We start from the raw sequence: 24,230 nt of genomic DNA, 5'->3' as shown, positions 1-24,230 counted from the left end.
AGTAAAAATCAAATCAAAAATGATCTCAACCTGTTTAAATGCCACTTACACTTAAATGCATCAGTAAAAGCCAATAATATTATATGCTGTGTATATACGCTATATATATATTGACTGTTTTTTAATACTTACATAAAATACATTTTACTGATAATAGCCTACCTATGTATGTTTATTTACGTGAAACTGTGAAGGCAGGGCTTTTACTTGTAATGAAGCATTTTCATATTACTGTATTTGTTTTATTAAGTAAAGAATTATGTACGTCTGCTGCCACTTAATTCCTACACCCTGCTTTCTCAATACATGTGCTTCATGGTCATGGCAGCAAATCCAATTTGATTTCGATGAAAAATCTGAAAGTACCTTTCTACCTGAAAAGTGCCACTTAAAGAGAATCTGTATCATTGTAAATGATAATAAATGATATTAACAGAACAAGCAATGAAGTAGAACGAAAAAAGAATAGACTCAAATACAATCAATCAATGTATCAAATGTATTTACAGGCTTAGTACAGACAAGTTAAAGGACAGTACAGTATTAGTTCGCTTTATTTCTAACTCATTGTTGTCCCTTTTAATTTAGTTTACGCACGCGCTTGTGCAAGTAATGTTTATCTGAGGGTTTCCCTGCACTGCACGTGCGTGCACAGGCAAGTGAACCAGCGCGCGAGCTTCCCGACTTTTGTTCATTTCATTTTTTTTCTTTTTCAGTTTATCCCTCCAGTGAACCGAGAGAGAGAGAGAGAGAGAGAGAGAAAGAGAGAGAGACTGTGTTGTCGCTTCCGGCTTCAAATACCCAGACAAACAGCGTTTTACTACGAACAGAGAGGAGTCGAGCAACACGCATGACAACAGAAACCTCCCCTAAAACTACTTCTCCTGAGAGCAAACTATGACAGGATTTCGCTGGTCGGTCCGAAATGCTTTGAAGTTCCCCTGAGATAACCAGAGGGAGAAAGAAAAAAAAAAAAGAAAAAAAACCTGCTCGTGGCAGAGAAAGACAATTCGAAATCTTCTTCGTCTGTGGAGGAGGACTTGGGGTGAAAATGTGAAGAAGCAGAAAGGACCAGCAGCAGCGTCGAACAAGTTCGTTTATGGAAGAAAACAAAACAAACAAACAGGGGGAAAAAACGCAAGAGGAATAGAGAATAGGTTATTTTGGTGCTGGAGGAGCCATAACTTTGCATGTTTTGTGTGCGTTTCGAGTTTCAGACACACAGACAGAGAAGAATTATCTTGGGGTTATTGCTGTTGATATCTGGCTGTAATTTTACAAAGACCAGTGAAGTTGTCCCGGAGAAGCCTTGGAGGGGACGGGACGGCGCTGAGGTAAGACAACACGGGGACTGCTGTCATGCCAGGACCTCCAACTGAGCAGGTTATTGATGTTGGATAATGTTTATTACACTTTAATAACACACCTCTAGTTCAGATGGAGAGGTAACAGTGGGAGTTGCCAGGATTATAGGCCTAGCCATCCTATTAGTAGGTTTTGAAATTGGAAAATCAAACAATTTAAGGAGTTTTACAACTATTTAAGACTTATTTTTTATTAAATAGCTGTGTTTTCATTACTTTGAAAAAGAAAGTCGTCTTGAATCTTATGAATGCCCCATTGATATATGCTTTTTGATTAAAGATGCACTCAGGTTAAGATAATAGCTGCATTGCAATGATATACAATACTATAAAATGCTGTTTACACAATGTCAGCCACAATGTCACTAGATAAGGTTAGAGTTGGACAGTATTTTATGGCAACTGAAACCAGAAATTAATTAATTACTTTCAAATAACTGAAACTCAGGTTCTTCCAGATTTTCTGCAAATTTGCTCTTCTGCTAAACAAAAGTTTTGCATGTCACTGTTTACTCATAAAAAAAAAAAACCCAGGAGGAGATAGAAGATTTGACAAGACATTTGTTAGACCTGCGTTTTAACAAGTTATTTTATCAACTTGCAAACTGATCCAAAATGGGACCGGTCAAAGGAACCCAACACTCGCTTTATGTTCGCACTGGATAATTAGATTACATTAGATTATTGGTTGTTTCTAGGTCACCAACTAATTATTATTCTCATTATGAAATAATCTGCTATGTATTTTTCTTGACGAATCAATTCCTTGTTTTGGTCTATAGAATGCCAGAATGCCAGTCAAAAATGCCCATCAAATTTTTTCAGATGTCATCGATGTGACATTCTATGTGAAGGCAACTGGACTTGCTTGAGGTTCTGGAAGACTTTTCACCTCTCATCTGAAAGGCTCCTTCCTTTCTAACTGAGTGGTGGGGAGTCCCAGGCATCTAAGCTCTCGTGGGATCATTTGGAGTCACATGACGGCTCGGTGGAGTCAGTGGCTCACAACGACGCCTCAGTGACCCTCAAGGTGTTAATGACCCCACGAGAGGTTAAAACCCAAAATATTCACTTACCATTGATATCAGAGAAAAACAGCACATCCTCATATTGAAGAGGGAGGAGTAGTCAAATGTTTGGTATTTTTTGCCTAAAAAAATGACAAATCAAAATAGTTGCAGATTGCTTTTCTGTCAATCAACTAATCGATCTATTGACTGATTGCAGCAACTCTATATATTTCTAATTTTGTTGGGGTTTGAGCCCCCCTCAAGGTCCTCTTGAGACCTTTTTGCCCTTTTGGGAACCACTGATCTTTAAGTTTGGCTCTTGCTTTTGATGATCCCATCTGCTCGGAGTGGGTGATATGGATAAAATCTTCTGTTGTGGTGTATTTTTATTTTTGTATGCAATATTGATATATATTTGGATATAGTACAGTTTCCAGAAATTCTACTGAAAAGTTTCACATGTTATGGTTTTATAACTAATCTAGTTAATTAGAGTTCTGACAAACAAGAATATGTGGTCACACTGATTCAAACATCATGTAAAAATCCAACATAACCTTAAATTAATCTTGCTCATTGATGTGTAACAGTTCCAACAATAATTTAATACACCCAGAGATTTAAAAGGGAATTAAATATTGTAGTACTAAAACATGTGAAAAACCTCTCACGGTAGAAAAATGTTTAGCATCTCACTGTAATATGTTGTAATATCACCCTACCCAACCATCTGCGAATGTAAATTTCAAGGATCAGTCATCATCAACATCTTCTAAACTTTTTAGTCAAGTGAGTTTTTTTTCAGCAAACTGCATGTAGGTTTATTGCCCACTTGTGTGGGCAAGCGGACAGTTTGACTACTCACACAGTCCCACTCAATCTTTCATTGGGCTGCACTGAAACACAGACAACATTTTGATTTAGCTTTCGTGTGCAGTCATGCGAGCCAAAAATTTGCTTAAATTCTGCTCCCTTTTTATTGCACTTGACACTTTTGGTGTGCTAAAGGCAATATTTGTTAATTATGACTATGCCGCATCAGCGCAGAACAAAGTCACGGTCAGGGTGATTGTTCCCGGTCCGGCTTCATGGCTGTTGTTATTTGGTACTAATATGACAACTTAAAAAATGATTGGAATATTGACATAGTGTTCACGGATAGTTAAACATATTTTCTACTGATATATTTATCTTTTTGGAAAGTATCATCTTTAAGCGAGATGGAGCCACTGGGGTACCAGAGTGGTGTTGGGGAGACAAAATACACTTTGCTGTAGCTTTTCAAATTCCTTTCCCTTTTCCTGAATGTTACATTCTAAGAAAATACTGTACCTTTTTGAAGCTGGTGTGGTGCAATGGGTGTCCTCTGTTGTATGTCGTCTTACTGTTAAGGCCTAATTGAAGAACCTTTTAAATGCTAGATAGACCAGGGCTAAAAGATCAGATAGTCCAGGGTTTAAACACTTTTGAGAAATTCCTCTGTTTAGTAATTTCAATTTTAATTTTAATTTTAATATTATATTCAGTGAAACTTTGATGATCCCTGTATGGAGTTGGAGCTCTCAACAAATGCAAAGAGAAAAAAGTCTTTGGGATGTAGCTAACCATGTGCAAAATGCAGTGTATAAATGCTTCTGGCTGCTCAGTGCTGCTTCATTACAACAACTGAGCCATTTGTGCATGAAAGATTCAGAATAGTTAACTGAACCAAAATAGCCTGTAAACACCTCTCTTTCCTTCCTCACTCTTCATTCTTTCTCCCAGCTCTCTCAGTCCTGTCCTATGCTATCTCTTTTCCTCCCTCTTTCTCTCTCTCAAACTTCCCTCATATTCTGTGGGCCTTCATGTTGTTTGTCATTGAATATTTTTGGATGCTAGTGTCTAATAAGCTGAGTTAAGTGATTATACCGAGTGAAAAAAGCAGCACTGGTGGGTAGCGAGCTACTCGAGAGACAAGCCATTCAGGTTGTTTCCTGCCTCTCTCTAACTGCGTCACTCCCCAACAAGGAAATCCCACGTTTACCTTGTAGTTCATGGCCTAATGTCTTAACTTATCTGAATCAAAACACATCCCAGGGCAGTTTCTGGCAGCTCAGCACATGACAAGGATACCGGTATGTACGAGCAAGCCCTGAGGGTCTGATCTGAAAAGAATTTCAGAAGCTCTTGTTTTCAAAAAAGTGGGAGCTTCAGTTTAGTTTTGCAGACTCCTTTGCAAGACAGAAGCGATTAAATGATGTGAAAAAATATGCAATGTGTTTCTGACTCTGTTTGCCCATGTTACGCTGCAACACACACACATCCCATTTCACTGCCAGTTTACTAAAATATTTTACAGAAGTATGAAAAGAAAAATGAATCGATATTTACCCTAATGATGAGATGATGACTGGCCATTGAAATTTCATAATATAAAAAATTAGTTTCCAGACTTATTGTTCACAGCTCTGCACAAAGGTAATGACTGTCTTGCTCATGCCTGTTATATGTTGTACAAGCAGTATGTAAGTCAACCACAATCTGTCTGAATCAGTGCTTAAGAAGAATGTTGTCTCTTAGTGTGATCAGGTTGAGACCTAGTCTGCAAACCAGTCATTGGAAAATGGGACATATTTGATGCGCAGTTGACCACTGCCTATCAAACACCGGTTGTCAACCCCCGTTGCACGGTGAAGCTTATTTGCATAGCTTATTTCAAAGCACGACCTGATACTACAACCTGTTGCTCTTCTTCATAAACATACAGAGTTTGAACCTAGCCACATAAAGCCCTAAAATCAACAGCTGTATTTCGCTGTATTTTTACTGGAACCTGAGTGCATCTTGATTCAGGTGGCAAAATGACAGGTGGTTTTGGTTCCTGAATGTCTGTGTCTGACAATACTAGCCCCCTACATGGTTGCACTGCTAAAATAGGAAGGCCAGTGCATGATTGTTCTTGAAACCAAACTCAACTAGTTGATTCGGAGTCAAATAATCCCGAAACACTGTCAGACTTTGATTCTGTTTTGTTTCGTGCTAAAAAAGCAACATCCACCAAAAACTTTCTACATAAAAAACATTTGAAGAAAAGAACAAGCACATTTCCTTTAGCACAACAATGACTTGCAATTTCTGGAAACAAACTTGATAAATGTGAGTACAATACCAAGAACCTGCTATAGGGAGCGTGTTGTGTTTGGCTACAAAAAGAGAAGTGCTCATTCAGTCACTCTGGGCGTATCTGCACATTCAAGTGATGCATTTATCTGAATCACTTGAGGACAAGGAGATTCAATAGCTGAACTTTAGCCTTTTCTCCATCAGTCTCTAGCTTTCCTTGTCCTTCTGTGTTTTTAATTCTGCTGCCACTTTTTATCTGTGTTTGCCTCTCTCTCTTTACCTCCTCCTCACCTCACTTTCACTCCACCTCTTGCCCTTTCTCTTTCTCAGAATGCTTCTCTATCTCTCCATCTTCTTGCCCATTTCCATGTGCTTCCCTCCTTCATTTTCTCCCTCGAAGAATTTTACCTTGAAGTTATTTTATTTTAAGACTGAAGCAAATTTCAAACAAACAGGATCGAGCAGAGCAAAAGACTTGAGTGTTTGGTCGGGCTGAGCCTTGCCCACCGTGTTGTTGCTCCTTTTAGAACAAAGACATGTTCGGTGCAACGTTGAAACAAGGGCAGGAAAACGCTCACACAGTTAAATATATCAAACTCTAAAGGGTTTCAAAGACAGTGTAGAATTACCAGTCTAGAACTACCAGTTATGTAGTTGGACAGGAAGAAAGACAATTACCACTGAGAAGGCCAAACATTGGGCTCTGTAGTAAAACAGTTGTTTGACTCAAATGAGTATTGCAAAAATCTCTGCTTTCACGGAAAACTGACAGAAGACGAGATAAACTATTTCTAGAGACTGAAATAGTACCTTGCTCATTCATTTTCTTCAGATATTCATCCCTCTATCCCCCTCTCCATCTCGCTGTCTGTCTCTGTTATTTGTCTTTTCTTTAGTTTTACTCCCAGTATGAACAATGATATCTTTTATTTTGGGTTAACAGCAGGACTACATGAATAATCTTCTTTGTCCATGACGCAGTTAGGAGCGGCTTTTCAGGAATGGAAAATTGGACTTGCAGTGTCTGTCATTCCTGAAAAATTTGGACATTTTCATCTTAAACAATGTTGTCTTCAATTTGATACTCACTCTAATTACTTTCCAGTTAATTTGTTCTACCAGTTTTCAAAGAGTCAGACAAGGCAAGAAACTTTGTAATGAACATTCCTTGCCTTTTTCATTTTTCAGTGGTGGGTACAGATTTTCTAGCAGCGTGGAGCTACCACTGCTGACTGAATGCAGAGGAAACACTGAAGGCCTTTCTCCAGACCTCCCTGCAGCTTCAGGGGAGATTGTCAGATGTGTACCCAGCACTCAAAGCCCCTGGCCTGGCCGCGGGGATGGCAGCCTCTGCCCTGAACCTGAACGGCCTCGGAGTCATGAACAGGTCAGTTGTTTTCCTGGAGAGTTTTATTAGCGGAAATACATACTTTAAATATATTTGGTTTGATGCAGCTAAGAAGCTTTTAGACTGGACTGCATTTTTAATACATTACAGAGCAATTAGCAAAGCTATGTTGATGATTTACATTAAAATATTGTCTAACCACTTGTTGGGATGCATAAAATATCCCTCTGTTACCAAACAATTTCTCGTTTCCTTTTTAGCTCCTTTTTAAGCTTTTGGAGCGTCACACTATGGATTGTAATGATTGGTTTTCTCGTAACCAGATTACAGAGTGCCCATGTAATTACTTTACAGTCCTAATGCTTAGACATGATGTTTTATTATGGGATATAAACATTATTGAAGTTTTTGACATATTACCTACTACAGTATGATATTTTTAAGTTTATTTTTTCTGTAAAGAGGCAACCAAGTGTAATCCTTAAATTACTATGATAGTTGTAGCCTTTGCTTTGTTTTAGACACACAAATCAACTCTCTCCTCTCCTCTTGGCAGCAGTAATCAGTTTCACAACCAGTCAGGCTCCTCTAGTACCACTTCCCGAGCTAGAACCAGCCCAGTCGCCCGACCTGTGCTGCCAGTTCCGGATCGGAGTACCTACTGCCAGTTACTGGGTGGGGGAGCGCTGGGTGGAGGTCTTTACAGCCCAACCAGCCCTAAGGTAACTTAGTTACTACATCAACACTTTATGTGTTTTCCAGTTGTTATGGCCTCCGTGCTGGAGGCATTACGTTTTTGGGTGGTCCATCTGTCTGTGCCATTATTGAGAATGTAATATCTCAGGAAGGAAGGAAGGTGGAAATCCTTCAAATTTGGCGCAAATGTTCACTTGGACTCAAGGATGAACCGATTAGATTTTGGTGGTCAAACGTCAAAGATCAAGGTTACTGTGCCTTCACGTCCACTCAATTCTGGTGAACGCTATATCTCAGGAACGCCTTGGGGAAATTTCTTCATATTTGGCAGAAATGTTCACTTGGACTCGAGGTTGAACTGAATAGAATTTAGTGGTCAAAGGTCAAGGTCACTGTGACTTCATAGTTTTTGGCCATAACTCTAGAATTCATATGCTAATTATGACAAAATTTCACACAAATGTACAACAGGATAAAATAATGAAGTGATGACACTTTATATCCAAAAGGTCAAAGGTCAGCTTCACTGTGACATCATATTGCTCTGCAAAAACACTTTTCTGGCCATTATTCAACATCATGACTCAGGAACAGATGGGGAGATTGTAACTGTATTTCATATTTGGTCGGATACTGAATTGGTGACACTAATCTTGGGTGCCCACCTTGAAACTGTGGTGACTGTATATTTCTTCTATGCTGCTGGGATGAAGATGTGAAACATCCACGTTTTAGAATTTGTAGATTTTTTGCAGCAACATCCAAATTTGTAGGATTGTCTACTATCATGGCTACAGCATTGTGCTCTATGAGAATCCGCTTTACTGGCCAAGAGTGTGAACACATACAAGAAATTTGATTCTGTTTTTTTTTCTTTTCTCAATGTGATAACTTTCATTTTGCAGAAAAATCCACTTGATACCTTTTATTAAATTCCTTCAAAGTCTTCACTACATATATTATGTGAGTCTGAATGGATATGGATGTAAACTGCAACTTGGCCGGTTTGCGGAGGCATACAATCACGAGGCCGTAATTGTAGTTTTCTAAAAGTTTATCGTCCATGCTAAAAACAACAGAAAAATACATAAATCTATCAAATTTGCCATGGTAATACTACAGTGATTGACTGGGTTTTTCAAGTTCTTTGGAGGGCATGTACAAAAAGATCGAGTTTAGTGTGAATTAAAAGCCAGCCTACACTTAAATCATTATGTGATAAATTCGTATTCAACATAATTAGAAATGTCAAACTAATGTAAGTTACATGGGGATGAGTCTATGTAATTTATGAAAGAAGAAATAGCAGAAATATATTCTCTGAAAAATGAAAAGTTGAACTTGATTGAGTTAACTGCTAATGTTAGCTAATATTAGCAAACTTAAGATAGATATTGTTATATTGTTTGATACAGTACATGATCCAGCAATTTCCACTTGTGGCTTCAATAGCCAGTGTTCAGTAGAAGTTACATAATCTTGCTTTAAAGAAAATACTAAAATAACTGGAAATATAAAGGAAAGAAATGTAAATAACTGTTTTTGTTTGTACTGGTAGTTTTTGCAGTATGTTGCCAAATAACTGAAGATCATTGTCTCTCAAGCTGCTAACATCAGTTGATATGAATGAATCAGTGTTGGAGCGCCCCTGACTTGTTTGTCTGCTCCTAGACGAGCCCCCAAACCCCTGGTCGAACCTTTGTCTTCCCCCCTTCATCCTCACTCTGCCCCAGCCCCACCCCTCGTGCTCGCTCCCCCTCCCCGCGAAACCCGGAGCTTCTAGGAGTCGATGTTGGCCAGCGGGTTCGACGCCTGAGCTCGCCCGGTGGTGAAGAGAGAGGGGAAGGAGACGGGCAAGAGGAGAGGGGAGGAGAGACGGGAGGAGGAGAGAGGCGAGAGGAGAGGAGACGCCAGGCACAGCTGCTGCAAATTCACAGAGAGCTGCAGAACGTTGAGGTGACTTTACATTTGCCTCCCTTCTTTGTCTACTCAACAGCATTTCTGTAGTCCTCTCTCTTTTTTGTCTATTTCTACATCTACAACTCTGTCTGTCTTTATCTAAAAATGCATTTATTAAGGAATATAGAACAGTGTATTAAAACACTGAAGGATTTTACTAGTTTATTTTGATTTGTTGGGCAAGTCGGGACAAAGCCATGAGCCCTCACCCAGCTACAGGTAATGATCCCAAAATTCAGCTGTTACTCAAGCTTTGAAAGCTTGAGGGTAAACCACAGTTTGGACTAAAGCCCACATTCAGCTGTGTCTTTTACAGCATGTTATTATCTGGTAAGAATGCTGGAAAAGATCAATTGTTGAAAATAATGCAGGCAGAAATTAAATTTGAGATTCAACTATCATCCTGCAAACTCCAAAATTCTTGTAATCAAGTCTGTGTCACTTGTGTTTACAAGGCTTGGATTGTGTGGTATTGACAGATACCAAACCAGATTTTTTTGTAATATCCAATTTAGTGCATTGTAATATTGTGTTATCTTCATAAATTTAGTATACAGTTTATTGGTTTAGACTTATTTTCACATTTTTAATTTTTTGTTCTGTGTATTTAGTTGAAGGCTTACCTACATTACTACTTCCTGTGAAACTGCAGATAGTCACACTGAATTTGTAGCTTGCCAACAGTTCATTTTTCAAAAAAGTCTGTTTATTGCCACACAAGGGAAAAAGCGAGAAACTGTAGCTGTATCTCTACGTTAAATCTCTATGTGTCTTTCAGGTCAGGGGAAAAGTGGGCATTTTTGAAGCCCACATTTCCGGGATTCGTGCCCAGGTGCTAAACAGTGAGCTCCAGCGCAGCCCTCGATCTCCAAGACGATCAACTAGCCAAACCCCTTCCCATCCCAGCCAAGGAAACACAGCCCTTAAATGCCCAATGACCCACCCACTAGAGAGTCAAGTTCCCTCCGTTGTCCAAAATGGGAGAGAAAGGGGGGAAGAAATAATGGCAGGAGAAAGGAGAGAAGGAGAAAGGCACAAGGGCGAGAAGGACGGCGGTGCTACTAAAATGAACACAGAGAATAAGACACTGCTTGGTCAAAATGGCCGCCATTCAGAAACAACAATGCAAACTCCCTGTTTAGATGCGCTGTTTGTTGTTCAGGCTTCACTTGAGGCATTAGATGCAGCAACAGACAGAGAGAAAGAAGAAGGAGAAAGACTGAGAGAAAAGGAGGGAGAAAAAGAAAGAGGGAAGGTAGAAAACAAACAAATGCTGGAAGATGAAAGAGAATGGACAGAGAGAGAGGTGAGAGATGAGAAAGAGGACCGGTTGTGTCCTGAGATGCTGCTCCAGACAGACACAAACAGGTTGGCGGTTAACCCAGAAACCCCTGCTTTGTGTCAGGCACAAAGCAGTGAGAGCTCCCCTTCTTTGTTGGACATCACTGATCAAACTGCTAACCACTCTCCCTCCATCCCTCCCTCCATCCCTGCAGTCATAATAACTGACCATGGATTGGAAAGCCAGCCTCAAACTTCCGGCTCAGACCAGGGACCATGCTGCACCCCTAGCCCCAGTTCTAGCCCTGTCCCTGGGGTCAAATCGTCCACACACTCCCTCAGGAAGCTGTCGTCCTCCTCTACCTCTTCGGCCGGTTTCTCCTCATCTTGGGAAGAGTCAGAGGAGGATATTTCCAGCGATACGGAGAAAGGGGAGCAGCTTCTCAACCCTACGCTCCTTAGTTCTAAACAGAAAGCAGTAAGTAGAGCCAAGTGAGTGTGTCTGCTGGTGTGTGTGCCTGTATCTGTATCACAACCTGTTTGTGATTCAGTAGACCTTTTTTTGTAGATTGCTTTATAGTATCCACATGGGAAGAGTCAGGGAAATAGATGGATTATCTTTAAAAGTCAAGGGATATCTGAGAATTTTAGAAAGTGCTACTTTAAAGGAATATACCAAAATGTTTGGTATATTCCTATATTCCTAAATACACAAGATAGTGACATGTCTCTAGGAAGGCCTGTTGGTTGGTTTGTCAGTTGGTCCGCCTCTTTGGCCCAGACTGATAACAACTATTAGTTGGCCATGAAATTCTGTACAGATGTTTATTGTCCCCAGAGGACGAAACCTACATACTTTGGTAATCACTGAGAGCAAACAGCAGGTCAGACTTTTTACCTATCCTGTGAAATATGTCAGTATCTACTGAATAGATTGGCACAAACTTTGGTACAGGCATTCATGAATCCTACTGACATTGGTGATTCCCAACCACCAAGAGGTAATCATTTGTGGTTCTGAGTGAAATATCTTGGCAACTATTGGATGGATTGCCATGAAATTTAATACAGATACTCACTTCCCCCTCAGGATGAATAATGGTGATCCTCTGACTTTTCATTTATTGTTATCATAGTTATTGTTCAACTGTATTGGAACACATTGTTTATGTCACAGAAGTATTCACGTTTGCGAAAAAGTGAAAAGTCCTGTAACTTTCATAGTAGGAACCTTTAAATAACCCGAAGAGTTTTACAAAAGTTATGTATCAAAACTCGAAACCTAGCTCGTGCAGAACTGGTAATTTTGCGACTGTTCCGTGAAGTTCTGGGAAAGATTGTGTCTTGACGTGGGTTTCTGTTAATGATTGCGCCTCAAAATGTGTGTCTGACAGTGTGTATCTGTGTGTATGTGTGTTGTGTGTTTGAATGTGCCTGTTCATGTTGGGTGCTCCTGTGTCAAATCGGCCTGAGCTCTATCCCTGAGTAATGGTTGACATTCACAGTAACAAAGCTAGCTCTGTGCCCCGACCTGTGTGTGTGTGTGTAGGTGTGTTTTTCAGCGAGTGGGTAATGTGAGGGTGTGTGTGTGTGAGAGAGAGTGCAGCTTATAGAAAAAGGGAAAGCAAGAGAATTTGCCAGTCACACACACTTAGGCTTTGCCTGCATTTGGATGTAGTTCAAAGAGGAGGCTGAGGCCTATTTGGGTATGTGTGTGTGTAGGTGGGTGGGTGGATGTGTTTTTATTTGGAGCCAGCATAAGTTCATGAGGCCATCTCACTTCAGCTTTGAAACATGATTTAATGCAGGATTGTATAACTGATTTTACAAGTGTTTCTTAAGCACTTGTAGTGTCCAAAAAGTGTCTTTTTTTACGACTTCTCGCTACAGAAATCTTTTCTCCCTGGCTTTAGGAATGAAATGGTCATTTTTACTTTCTACTGTATCGTCTGAGCTATCATCAATCTTGTTTGACCTTTAAAACTGAGTGGTTTGGCCCTGCGAGACCACAAGACAACTCTCCTTACAAGCATTTAAACACTCTATCACCCAGCAATCAATACAGCATATCCATATTTCTACATATATTTTTGTGACATGGCGTTTTTATGACACCTATTAAATTTTCCAATTTGCTTTCATTATGGGAAGCAGCAGCAGCAGTGAAAACTGACATATTCTTGTTATGACCACATTATAGAGCAGGATTTATAGCTAGCCAGTTTATGGATGCAGTTTTCTTCATTATTTAATCAAATGACCCATCCCTAAACCATCCCTAAAGTGCCCGCTCTCCCAGGTGGCACGGATAACAAACTATTTAAATGGCTTTGGCTGGTGGATTTGAATAATGTTTGTATTGTTCTTTGCATATTTCCGGGCATTGTTTTTTTCACTTTATCCAGGAAAAGAAAGAGACAGAAACTCCTGATGGAAGTTGCAGCTGACTGAAGGACAGTGTTTATGGCTACCAGTTAAAGTCCGGATTTCCCCCATCATGGCGCATAGATGTCAAACATGAGGGTTATTCATTTTCTTGTCTGTAGCTTATCACGGTTCCTGATCCGTAGTTTAAGGAAACCTGGTGTATGTGTGCAAGAGGCGAACATGCAGAAACACATAAAGCATGCTTGCTTGTGTGGGAGGTATGTAGGAGAGGGAGAGAGAGAAGAGGGGTGATACTGAGAGAGGAAGACAGGAGAGAAGAACAGAGTGAAATTGAGAGAGACACTGGCAGAGACAAAAAAAAAGAGCACGAGAGGAACAATTGTACAATATGTACTATATATTAGCCATGTTTTCTTAGTTTGACATTAAGGGAGACATATCACTTCATCCCGTGGCTATTTAATGCAAGTGTGACTCAACTTTATTTGGTATATAACAATTAGATCCCAAAACTCTAAGGATATTTGTCATTCTATGGAACATTTTAACATGTAACAGGAAATACACAGATGTATAAGTGTGACTCTGGTACTACTATATACGTACACATCTATCTCACAGAGAAAGATAGAAAATAAATGTGCAGGAAAAGGACAATTTCCTGCACGCTTGGTGAGAAATAAAAAAGCTGCATTATAAGACCAGTGCTTTCTGCGGAATACATTTTTTATGTTCACATGTTTACATTTTGTATTTAAGAGCTCATTGTGGTTGCATTTGTTATTCCGATGACTTAACTCACCATTCATAGAAATTCTAATTAATTAATGCGTAAGCATGACATTTTTGTTTTTTGTATAAACACAGTCAAACACGTCTGCTTTGTTATGGCCGTCAGCTGCCAGATTAAATCCACAAATTTTTTTAAGAATGTACATGCTAAACTGGTAGAGGCTGGAATCTGAACAGAGCCATATATAGACACTATTTGGCTGATCTTTTGACTGTTGGGCATCTCTCCAAGGTTAGAAGGCACAAGTGGGATACCAGTGTTTTCTTAGTTCTAGTAAATTGGCAGCAAAAGGGCACCTGTTTTAGATTGGCATCTGTGTTTTTCTTTTTTTTCTTCCTGAAATTTCAGTTGACTTCTAAAGAAAAAGAAAGCCAGTAGCAGAGTTATGTCTTTTGTGAGGTGATGCTCAGTTGTTTGCTTCTCTGTGTAATTTATCTTTAAGCATCCACACCCATTAGAGTAGTTTGAAACCGAACAACTAAAGATGAAACCTCATAGAGATTTGTGGAAATGCGAAACACTTTACCAATTAACTATTTCATTATATTAAATAAATATTCAGTCTCGCAATTGCAGGATTTAAGACGGTAAAGAATGTTTCACAATTAAATGACAAAACGAAACTTATAGAATTAGAAAATAATTTGCCGACTCATTTTTGTAGTCGATTAATCTTATAACTTCTTTGTAAAGCACAAAAGCCCTACATTTCCTGGTTCCAGCTTCTCAAATATGAGAATATGCGACTATTATCTGTTTTATATCACAATAAATTGGATGTCTTTTTGTTTTGGACTGACAAAGTGACTATGTTTCACTTATTTTTTGAACATATATTTCTAAATTATCAGTACATCGATTGTAAGTTGCAGCTCTAAAATAATTATCAGCATTTTTTTTTCTCAACAAGTATAGCTGTGATTTGTTTTTTACATAAACTTGCTGTCAAAACTTAGGAGTAGCTGTGTTTAAACCCAGATGATGTACAGAAAACTCCAGCATCATGTTTCAGCTTTTAGGCAGACTGACGAAAGAAACTAAAGTTAGTGGAGCAGAAGCTACACTGGAACGGAAGTGGGGCAGGACTTATGAAGGTCTATGTATAAATGATGCTGAAGGTGTGTTGTTACTCATACTGTCTTTACTGTAAGTGAAGCTTGGGATGCATTACATTGTTGGACACATTTCAATACGCCTCTGGAGGAATGAGAGGATGCATCCATTAAATAAACAGATGTATTTTTGAAAGAAAACTACATCCATACTTCTTAACTGGAAAACACACACACAGATGCACATATGCTTATACTGACACACCCTTTGTACACACCACAGTACAACTTTTGCTTGTTAAACTCTGCAGAACAACACACAATACACACACAGAAACTGATTTTTTTTTCTCACAAATAAAACTTACGGCACATTGACTCACATCCCTTTTTATGATCCTTTGAATTGTGCTGACACACTGACCCAAACATTAATCTTCAGTATATCAAGTTTATCCTCTGCTAATCTATCCGTAAATCTACTCTCATCTCCAATACCAAAAAAAGAGTTTTTGTGGTGGAGTGCACTGGCTGAAAACTCATAACTGTGACCCAAGTGGGTCAGCACAAAATATCCCCACGCATACACACACACACACACACACACACACACACACACACACACACATTGTTTTTACTGCAGTGGAAAATCTGCACTACCACAGCGGCTAGTTGCCTAGCAACCTTGTGACGTCAAACCGAGTTTCCCTCTTACAGCTGTATGTGTGTGTGCGTGACAGTCTCTAAGTTTATGGGTGTGTGTCTAACTCTTTTTTTTTTTTTGTGTGTGTGTGTGTTATAGTGCCTACTTGGTTAAATGTGAAACACGGGTCAACTCTTTATTTGGTGTTTCTGTGTGAGATTGTCGGCGAGAGATCATGCATGTGCGTGTTCAAGTTGCCCCGGCCACGGAGGAGTGAGGGTGGCCTGACGTTACCGAAGCTGACATTTTGGCTGAACCAGTAGCTCTAGTATTGGATCCAGTGCAGAAGTGAAGTGTGGTTTCACTTGGTTTCAGAGCTGTCAGAGACAAACTGGGGAGACCTTGATGTGATACATGAATGCAAAAAGGGATGTAGAGTAAGCCTCATGGCCTGGAGATCCACAGGTTGCACTTCTGAATGTAATAACCTTTTAGCAGAAATGACTAGATATCTTAAAATAATGTCTATGGTCTTTTTGTATATCAGATTTGATATTTCCATATTAACTTGAACATGTTTTATAGGTTGTTCTGCTGGTTAGTGAGCAAAATAACAAACCCCCCAAACCACTTCTGTTTGCCTAGTTTAATTCTGGCTGTTTCTGAGTCAAGGCCTGATCTAAAGTCAGATATGCTCTTTAATGTTCCATAGTGACCTGAATTTGGAAACAACTCTTCTTTATCATGTATTATGTTTAGTTTCAACATAACTGAACAACCACTTCACAAACATCTAACCCTTTTTTCTTTGAGGTGTTACTTTTTCGCGCCTTTGTATAGCCGTCGGTTTTGTAAAACTAGTTTTCCACCGGCCAGCCTTGGTTGCTAAGAGATTTATCATGCACTCTTCAAGTATGTTGTTTAGCCCGCATCAGCCTCCCTGCAGTTTAATTTTGTCTCCGTGTGTTTGATTGCGGTATACATGTGTGCCTCTCTCAGTCTAAACTTTGCAGACTCAGACAGTTGCAGTATTTGTATCTGCAAGGGGACCTTGTGGTGAGCGATATCAGGCTTGTTGTTTCCTCAGTGCCTCTCTGCTGAAAACATCAGCATGCATCAGTGTTTCCCCTGCCTTTTCACATTACACATTTGTAACCCAGAGCTACCCTTTGCCCAAGTTTTTTTTTTTTTTTTTTACTGTTTTCATCACTCTCAGCCTCCCTTCACGCCTCCCTGCATGCAAATGAGTGATATCTGGTTGCCCTGTGTAACCCTAATCCTCAGGATGAAACTCATTTTCCAAATTTCCACACATCTACGCACAATGTTTGCAGCAAAGCCCTTTTCAATATTGCATATTATAATTGCACACTTTGATCAGTACCTTATCTTATATAAATACTCGTTGTATGAAATCATATGTGCAGATGTGTGTGTTGAAAAACATGATGCACATTTCTCGAGATGATAATCAAGGTGCCAATAAAAACTCTTTGCCTCAGTGCTTTTTTCCTCTGTAGTCTTTCTGTTGTTTACAGACAGCAAGGGCTTTTTTTTCCCTTCTTTTGTTTGTAGTCAGCGGCGGATGTGGAAAATACTGTCACTGAGGCAAGCGGCAACCCCCCCCACTTCCTGTCTGCAAGAAGTTCCTTCGCTTACCATTTCCTCTCTCTCTCTCTCTCTCTCTCTCTCTCTCTCTCTCTCTCTCTCTCTCTCAATGGAAACTTTACTGTTTTCTCTGCTCTCCTCTTGTCATCCAGCTGGCCTGGGGAAAGAGATAGGAGAGACAGAGAGGGATCGCTGGAGAGCAATGAGCCAGAAAAAGATGAGAGGAAGACAGAGAGGCTGACTTTGATGGAAGTTTTAGGCAGAGAAAGAGTGTGGACTTTGCCAGTTCAAACACCTCCTTGAATCATATTTCAGTTTCAGCTTCATGTCCAGCTCTGCTCGTTTAAAAATGATCATTTTCCATAATTTCTAAAATACAAACTTAATAAATTCAATACAAAGTGAAATACTTTTCAGGCAACTAGAGACAAGCATATGACCATTTAGACTTGAACCCCATGAACCTAAAGAGATTAAGTTTGAGCCGCATGTTTTGAGGAATTATTTCCTGGTAGAGACATCCATTTCTTCCTGTGGGTGTCTGATGATTGACAGTCTGCATAGCGTAAAAAAATAATGCAGGCACTGATATGGAAAAACACTAATACATAGGCACTAAATATACCAAATGAATGCTATATGTAGTTTGTGATGGTTCACATAGCACAGAGAGTTTTCAAGTCTCTTGAAGTTGTTTTCCATAGTGTGACAAATGACGTCTGCAAAGGTAAGAATATTTCCTACTAGTCTGTATATTAAGTGTTTGCAGAGAAAAATTATGTAAGGGAGGACAGTCTAGATTAGTGCTGAAACAAGTAGCTGATGAATCAATCATTTTTTTAAATCGATTGACGGAAAATTAATCTCCAACATTCTCAGCATGTTTCGGTATTTGACTGTAAAATGTAAGAAATTTGAATCACCTACAGCAGAAATTGTGATGGGAATTTTTCTCAATTTTCAGGCATTCTATAGATTAAACAATTAATCCAATAATTGCAAATGTAACCAACAGATTAATCAATAAGAAAAATAATTGCTAGTTGCATCCCTAGTTTAGATAAACTTTTAAACATAGCAGTATTATCCTTAAGAAATTACAGACAGTTACATTTTGATGTAAGGGTATTTTAAAACTTGATTTCTGATTGGATACTCATTATTTAGCAATCGCATTGGCATGTTGGATAGAGCTCAGGGTCAGAGTTATTGATTGCTGATTTTCCCTCACAGTCTCCTGATATGAATCAGTACTTGGAAAATCACAAAATGTTGCTTTTTTTCTCGGACCCTTTCTGTGACCTCACCGTTGTAGTAATTGTTGTACAAATTTAATTTACACATTCTCAAAATGTTTCCACAACTGCAAATATTTTCTACACAAATCATCTCTGTTTGCACAAACATTTTTTTATCTACATGTCAAGCATTTAGACACATTCATGCAAATTGTTCTTCACAGGCTCTCAAAGGGCGATAGATAAAACTGCCAGCCGTGAAATTGTTATTTCAAGAATCTCTTTGATTTTTAAGTAAAACGCTGTAAAATCACATATACAGATTGTCCAAATTTTTATATGTTCATGACCAGTTTTTCTTATGTTTTAAAAAGTCAAATGTAGTGTAAGATGTAGTTTTGCACACAATGGCAGTGAAACCCAGGCTCCATCAGCTTCTGTTACAATCTTTCTGTCTCTCATGCACTCATACAGAAACTCTCATACACTTGACAAACACATACAGGTTTGCACAATCATTCATACATACATACTCAGACATACTGTATATAAGTTAAAAACACTTAACAACTTATAAATGTGTATATTTTGTTCTTCTTTTCCACGAAGCCCCCATCCATATATTTCCCCAGTACTTAGTGTGCATTCACATCATTATTATTATAGAGTGGGTCTATTATTATTGACCCACTCACACACTTAACGCCATCTGTGTCTTTCAAATGTTGTGACCTGTGCAGAGATTTGCATGCCCAGATTACGCTTGTCTTCTGTTTTGCCAATCAAATGATCCAGAATTGTTTATCCCTGCACACACTCAGACACACACACACACACACACACACATGAAAATCATGTGGGATATAGAATGAGGAGTATGTGAGCCTGAGGTGCTAAGTTTTCATACCAAAGAGGGACAGAGTTTGGATGTGCTGCAGGAGAGCTGCAAATATAATCAGGCTTGTCAGTTTGTAAACTCATGGGGCATGATGTGGTCTTCATGGCTGGGTTCAGTGTGGAGTGTTGTCGTGTCAGTCGGAGCCATCTTTATCATTACCATCATCCACCTCCGCACCAGCCACCTTCAGGTACCGTCACCTATGCTGCCAGCGTTACTTTTATTTCAGCCAAGGCTTGCATTTACTGTCACCGAATGCTTTTATACCTCGATTTAGTCCTTGTTTAATAATGTATGAAAGCTCTCGTTTTGGACTTAGATTTTATTGAGCTATAATAATGCTGGTAACATCACCGTGATGGTTGAAGCCAATCGTTTTTTTTTAGTTTTTTTTTAAGTTATACACAAACCAACCCTGCCTTCTCTTGTCCTCTCCTCTCCTCACCTCTGATTTTACTTTTAATGTCTCTAGCTCCTGAATCTACAAACTGAGACAATGTCTGTTATTACTCACACTTGAGGGAGTCCAGACTTTCTCTTACCTTCTTTGTCTTGCCCTCCACACCTCACACACACACGCACACACACACACACACACACACTCACATGTACACACCAGCTATAAGTGGGCAGCATGGTTGATGGATGATAGTCTGAGTTGACAGAGAAAGCATAAACCCTGTCTACTTACCAAGCTGAAGCCTGATACTCTTGCTCTCTTGCTAACTGATGAAAGATGGTGGAAAAAATGAGAAGGGGAAAACCATTCGGTTGAATTTATTTGTCTCTCTGGTGGTCTACAAACTTTAATCAGTGTTGCATTTCCTTTAGTAGTAGTGGTGTTTGAGATATGTTGGCAGATTATTGTTTGAATTTTTAGCCATTTTGTTTAATTTCAACCTTTATTTATTGAGAGGAAGCCGACGTAATATGTTTCTAGTCATACCTAAACATTGACACATCCCAGTATAATATTCTACTGGATGTTGCCTTTTGCCTCCAGGCCACCGTCATCTTACTTCAAACCATATTGAGTCTTCTGAATTTTTTTCTCTGAAATTGCAAAGAAAGCATTCGGTTTTATATAATATAGAAAGTTACAGAGTCCTTTCAAAGGATTTATACCTAAGAAATCAATTCAGTATGCTTTTGGAATACTGAAACTTGCTACCAAACTTGACGTTGTTGCAATTTAAAAGGTAAATCCTGATAAACCTAATGATATCCCTGGGTCAAGCCTTGCCGCTCTCCGAAACCCATTTTGACTGACCTACCCTGGAGTTAGTTTCCACCATGTGATCTGTACACGTGGGTTTTTCACTCTCCTTCACTGGGGCAGAGAAAAACCCCTCATGTGACTCTTTTCTGCCTCAGACAGAGAGAGAATGGTTTGATGAGAAAGTGTGTGTGTGTGTGTCTGTGTGTGTGTGCGTGCGTGCGTGCGTGCGTGCGTGCGTGCGTGTGTGTGTGTGCGTGCGTTTGTGCGTGTGTGCAACTAACCATAGATAGTCATGCTATTAGCTGATGAATTTTCTTCAGCTCCACATTATGTGACATGGGTTATATCTCCATCTATGGTCCTCTTGTCTCTTATCCTTCCTCTCTCTTCTTGTCTTTTCCAGTTGTTTGTAGACATAATATTATTTCTCCTGGTATTTGAAGACCAAAGGAAATCTTCTGTGTGTGAGATCACATCTTTAACGTGAGAAAGTAGATTTTCTTGTGCCCTCTTTTAAATCTGATGTTTCAGTGTTGAAATTGTATCACAAAATTCCAGTAACTGACCAGATGTGATTATTTAAGGATGGATTTAAATGTAAATGGATTACAGTGTCTGTGTTTTAACCTAAAAACCAATCATAAAGGCTGTATAAAGCATTTTCCTAATGTGTTTATAAGGACAACTCATTTTCAGATTTTTCAGTGCTGCTGGATCCACTGGTCGCTCCGTTTCAATGCTGCACAGCTGAGCATTGTCTAAACCCACAGAACATGACATCGGGAATTTTTCCATCTGATGTAATGCTGGAGGCATTAAAAATGGTGTCTGGGGTTTGAATATTTTACTCAGTAAGATTTTAACTTACTGTATCTTCACTAAGGTGTTGCAGCACGCATTAAAATTAGCATGCATTGTAATAACTTATCTATTTACGGGACAGTTTAGGAGAATATCAGTGCTCAAAGGGATAAGAGAGATATTTTTTAAGGAAATTAAGGGACAACAGAGAGTGGTCCATGTAAAGACAAGTAACTTCTTGCTCTTCAAATATTTTTACCTGAATAGTCTTATCCAATGACCGCAACAGTTATTGTCATCGGGGGAACATACAGTACTTTGAGACAGTTTAACTTGTTTTTCCATCTGCAGTTCTTGTGTAGTTTAATATTAATACAACTGTTGAAGGAAAGTCTTTACATCACAAAGACAGAGACCTGGAGAAAGGGAGAACTGGCCTTGAATCAGTGTGTGGTCACTGAAAGAAAACCTGTTGATGTAGAAGCAACTCAGAGGCAGCATATGGCTCTGTTTGTGAATGAGTGACTGTGTTTGTTTGTGTGTGTGGCAGGAGTCCCGCAGTTCAATGTGTTCTTGCCAGGGACAGGGAGAGCCCTTGGAGACACACTATGTGCTTGTGTTACCAGGGGAAACCCCAGCTTGATCCTCCAGAGTTTAGTTAAAACAGGCAAAGAAAAAAAATTTAGAGTGTGGGAGAACCTGCAGAGAGAGATTGAAGACAGCTCCCCCAGGGTCAGGGATGCCCCACTGTGTGTGTGTGTGTGTGTGTGTGTGTGTGTGTGTGTGTGTGTGTGTGTGTGTGTATGTGTGTGTGGACAATGAAACAAAGCAGTTAAAAAAGCACTGGATCAGCCAGACGCTTCAGAGGGGAACTTAAAATACTGGTTTTCTGTTTCCTTGGTGATTTTAAGCTGACTGTATGTGACCATCTGAGAGACTGAGCATTTAGTTGAGTTGCCTAAATTCATGTTTAACTGGGTATTCATAGAGTTGGTAAAGTCTGCCTCATACTATCATCAAATGTCATGTCTTCAAAAGTGTCCAAAAAAAGGAGAGAGTTGGGTTTAAACAGGGTTAGGGATGGAGAACCTCAGGCCATTGTGAGCAAATGGTTGTTAAATTCCTCCCACAGAAGAACATTCTGATCTTACTGAAGGATAATCACTTATGTTGTGTGTGTGTGTGTGTGTGTGTGTGTTTGTGTTTGTGTTTGTGTGCGTGTGCGTGTTTGTGTTTGTGTGCGTGTGTTTGTGTGCGTGTGTTTGTGTGTGTGTGTGTGTTTTTGTTTGTGCTTGTAGCACAAGTCTTGGAAGAAGATTAAGAACATGGTCCACTGGTCTCCATTTGTCATGTCCTTCAAGAAAAAATATCCCTGGATACAACTGGCTGGGCACGCAGGTATGCGGACAAACAAAAACACAAATTACATGGTTCAAAATAATAAAAATGTAAACGCCTTCCTCTCAGTCAAACAGCAGAGGTTTCTCTGGCTGAACATGGGGCTAAGGCAGGGCCCTGACACACCAAACCCGTAGTTGGACCACAGTTAAATATATATGAGCTGTAGTTTTTGTGGTGTGTCTGTCACCACTGGCTGCCGTTTGGCCAACTGAGCATATGGAATGCTCAAGCATTGGGAGCTGTCTTTATAGAGCCAAATCCGCCATACTTTCAATTTCTATTCTGAACCTACAATATGATGACACCAATCAGATTAAAGTAGCCTAAAAATTGTTGGCTAGATTTAGTTTGTTTTTCCGTAATGTTTGTAGGTTTTTACAGCATCTTTGCGGTGTGTTCAGAAGCCAATTTTTTTATAGAACAGAGACTTACAGGTCAGGACCCTACAGGGAAGTGTGTGTGTGTATGGGTAGCAACGGCACTGGGAAACATCAGGCGATGCCTGATTCGAATAGATGCCCTGGAGGTTGGAGGCTCAGCTGAATAAAAAGAAGAACCTGCAGCTACTTCACAGTAAAAGAGTGTCTTTTTACAGGGAGCTTCAAGGCAGGAGCCAACGGCCGCATTTTAAAAGTAAGGCACCCTTTCACATCAATCACACCTATTTTGTCATTACACAGAAAATTGCTCAGTTTCCACTCTGGTTCAGAGAGGTTCCATATATTATTGGTACTGAATCATGTTGATGATATCCTTTAGAAACACTGTGAATGTGAGCAGCGCTGCTTGTCCCTCCTGATGAGGGATGTGCTGCGCCCGTACGTCCCGGGTTACCATGGAGACGTAGAGAAGGACGGACAGAAATACAACCAGATGGAGGATCTGCTGGCTGAGTTCGACTTTCCATGTGTGATGGACTGCAAGATGGGAGTAAGGTGAGAAAACATCACATTACATAATATCACATTCATTTTCAGAGAGCAGAACAGTGAATAAGTAGACAGACACTTAACCTCAAAATGGTAGACAACATTTACGTACAGTAACTCTGTTTGCCTCAACCTTTTGGCCTTAAAGGAGGTGATTTTAACAATAAACCGCCGACTGTTTTGTTATTTTTCCCTCGGCTGGAAGATCAAAAATCAAGGAAAAATTCTTAGGTGTTTTTTTATAGTTTTGGCCATCATTTAATTGGTTATTATGTGATTGTACTCACCATGCAGCCGCTTTATTTGGAGGTAAAATCTAGGTAAAAGCACCCAAAACATCGGTAATAATCCCTCATTGCACACCAAATCTGTATGACCTAAATTCCTTAGGTCAAAGTCGAGCCATGCACACTGTAATAACTGCAGTAATTTTACCATTCGCTTTTATTTTCTATCCTAAATATGTTGGCTAACATGGGGGATTGTTTCAAATCCATATG

The 24,230-nt window shown here is 39.6% G+C and overlaps 1 protein-coding gene across 4 annotated transcripts in view; it reads left to right on the top strand.

The window, feature by feature from the left end:
* The first annotated feature begins 794 nt into the window (after positions 1-794).
* Positions 795-24,230, top strand: part of itpkb (inositol-trisphosphate 3-kinase B) — a 31,171-nt gene continuing 7,735 nt past the window's right edge. Inside the window, exons 1-8 of one of the 4 annotated variants that reach the window (XM_040126051.1) lie at positions 795-1,334; positions 6,665-6,863; positions 7,381-7,546; positions 9,192-9,476; positions 10,258-11,238; positions 22,699-22,798; positions 23,397-23,434; positions 23,561-23,736. In XM_040126051.1, the coding sequence (XP_039981985.1) occupies positions 6,817-6,863; positions 7,381-7,546; positions 9,192-9,476; positions 10,258-11,238; positions 22,699-22,798; positions 23,397-23,434; positions 23,561-23,736 (1,793 nt within the window). In that variant the 5' untranslated portion in view covers positions 795-1,334; positions 6,665-6,816. Of the gene's footprint in view, positions 1,384-6,664; positions 6,864-7,380; positions 7,547-9,191; positions 9,477-10,257; positions 11,239-22,698; positions 22,799-23,396; positions 23,435-23,560; positions 23,737-24,230 lie in introns of all 4 variants that reach the window. The other 3 variants (XM_040126050.1, XM_040126048.1, XM_040126049.1) reach the window with 3 other exon arrangements.

The sequence above is a fragment of the Xiphias gladius genome, chromosome 4 (genome assembly GCF_016859285.1).
Source record: "Xiphias gladius isolate SHS-SW01 ecotype Sanya breed wild chromosome 4, ASM1685928v1, whole genome shotgun sequence".
Lineage (NCBI taxonomy): Eukaryota > Metazoa > Chordata > Actinopteri > Istiophoriformes > Xiphiidae > Xiphias > Xiphias gladius.
The sequence above is the reverse complement of the archived record's forward strand: the minus strand, read 5'-3'. Positions and strand labels throughout refer to the sequence as shown.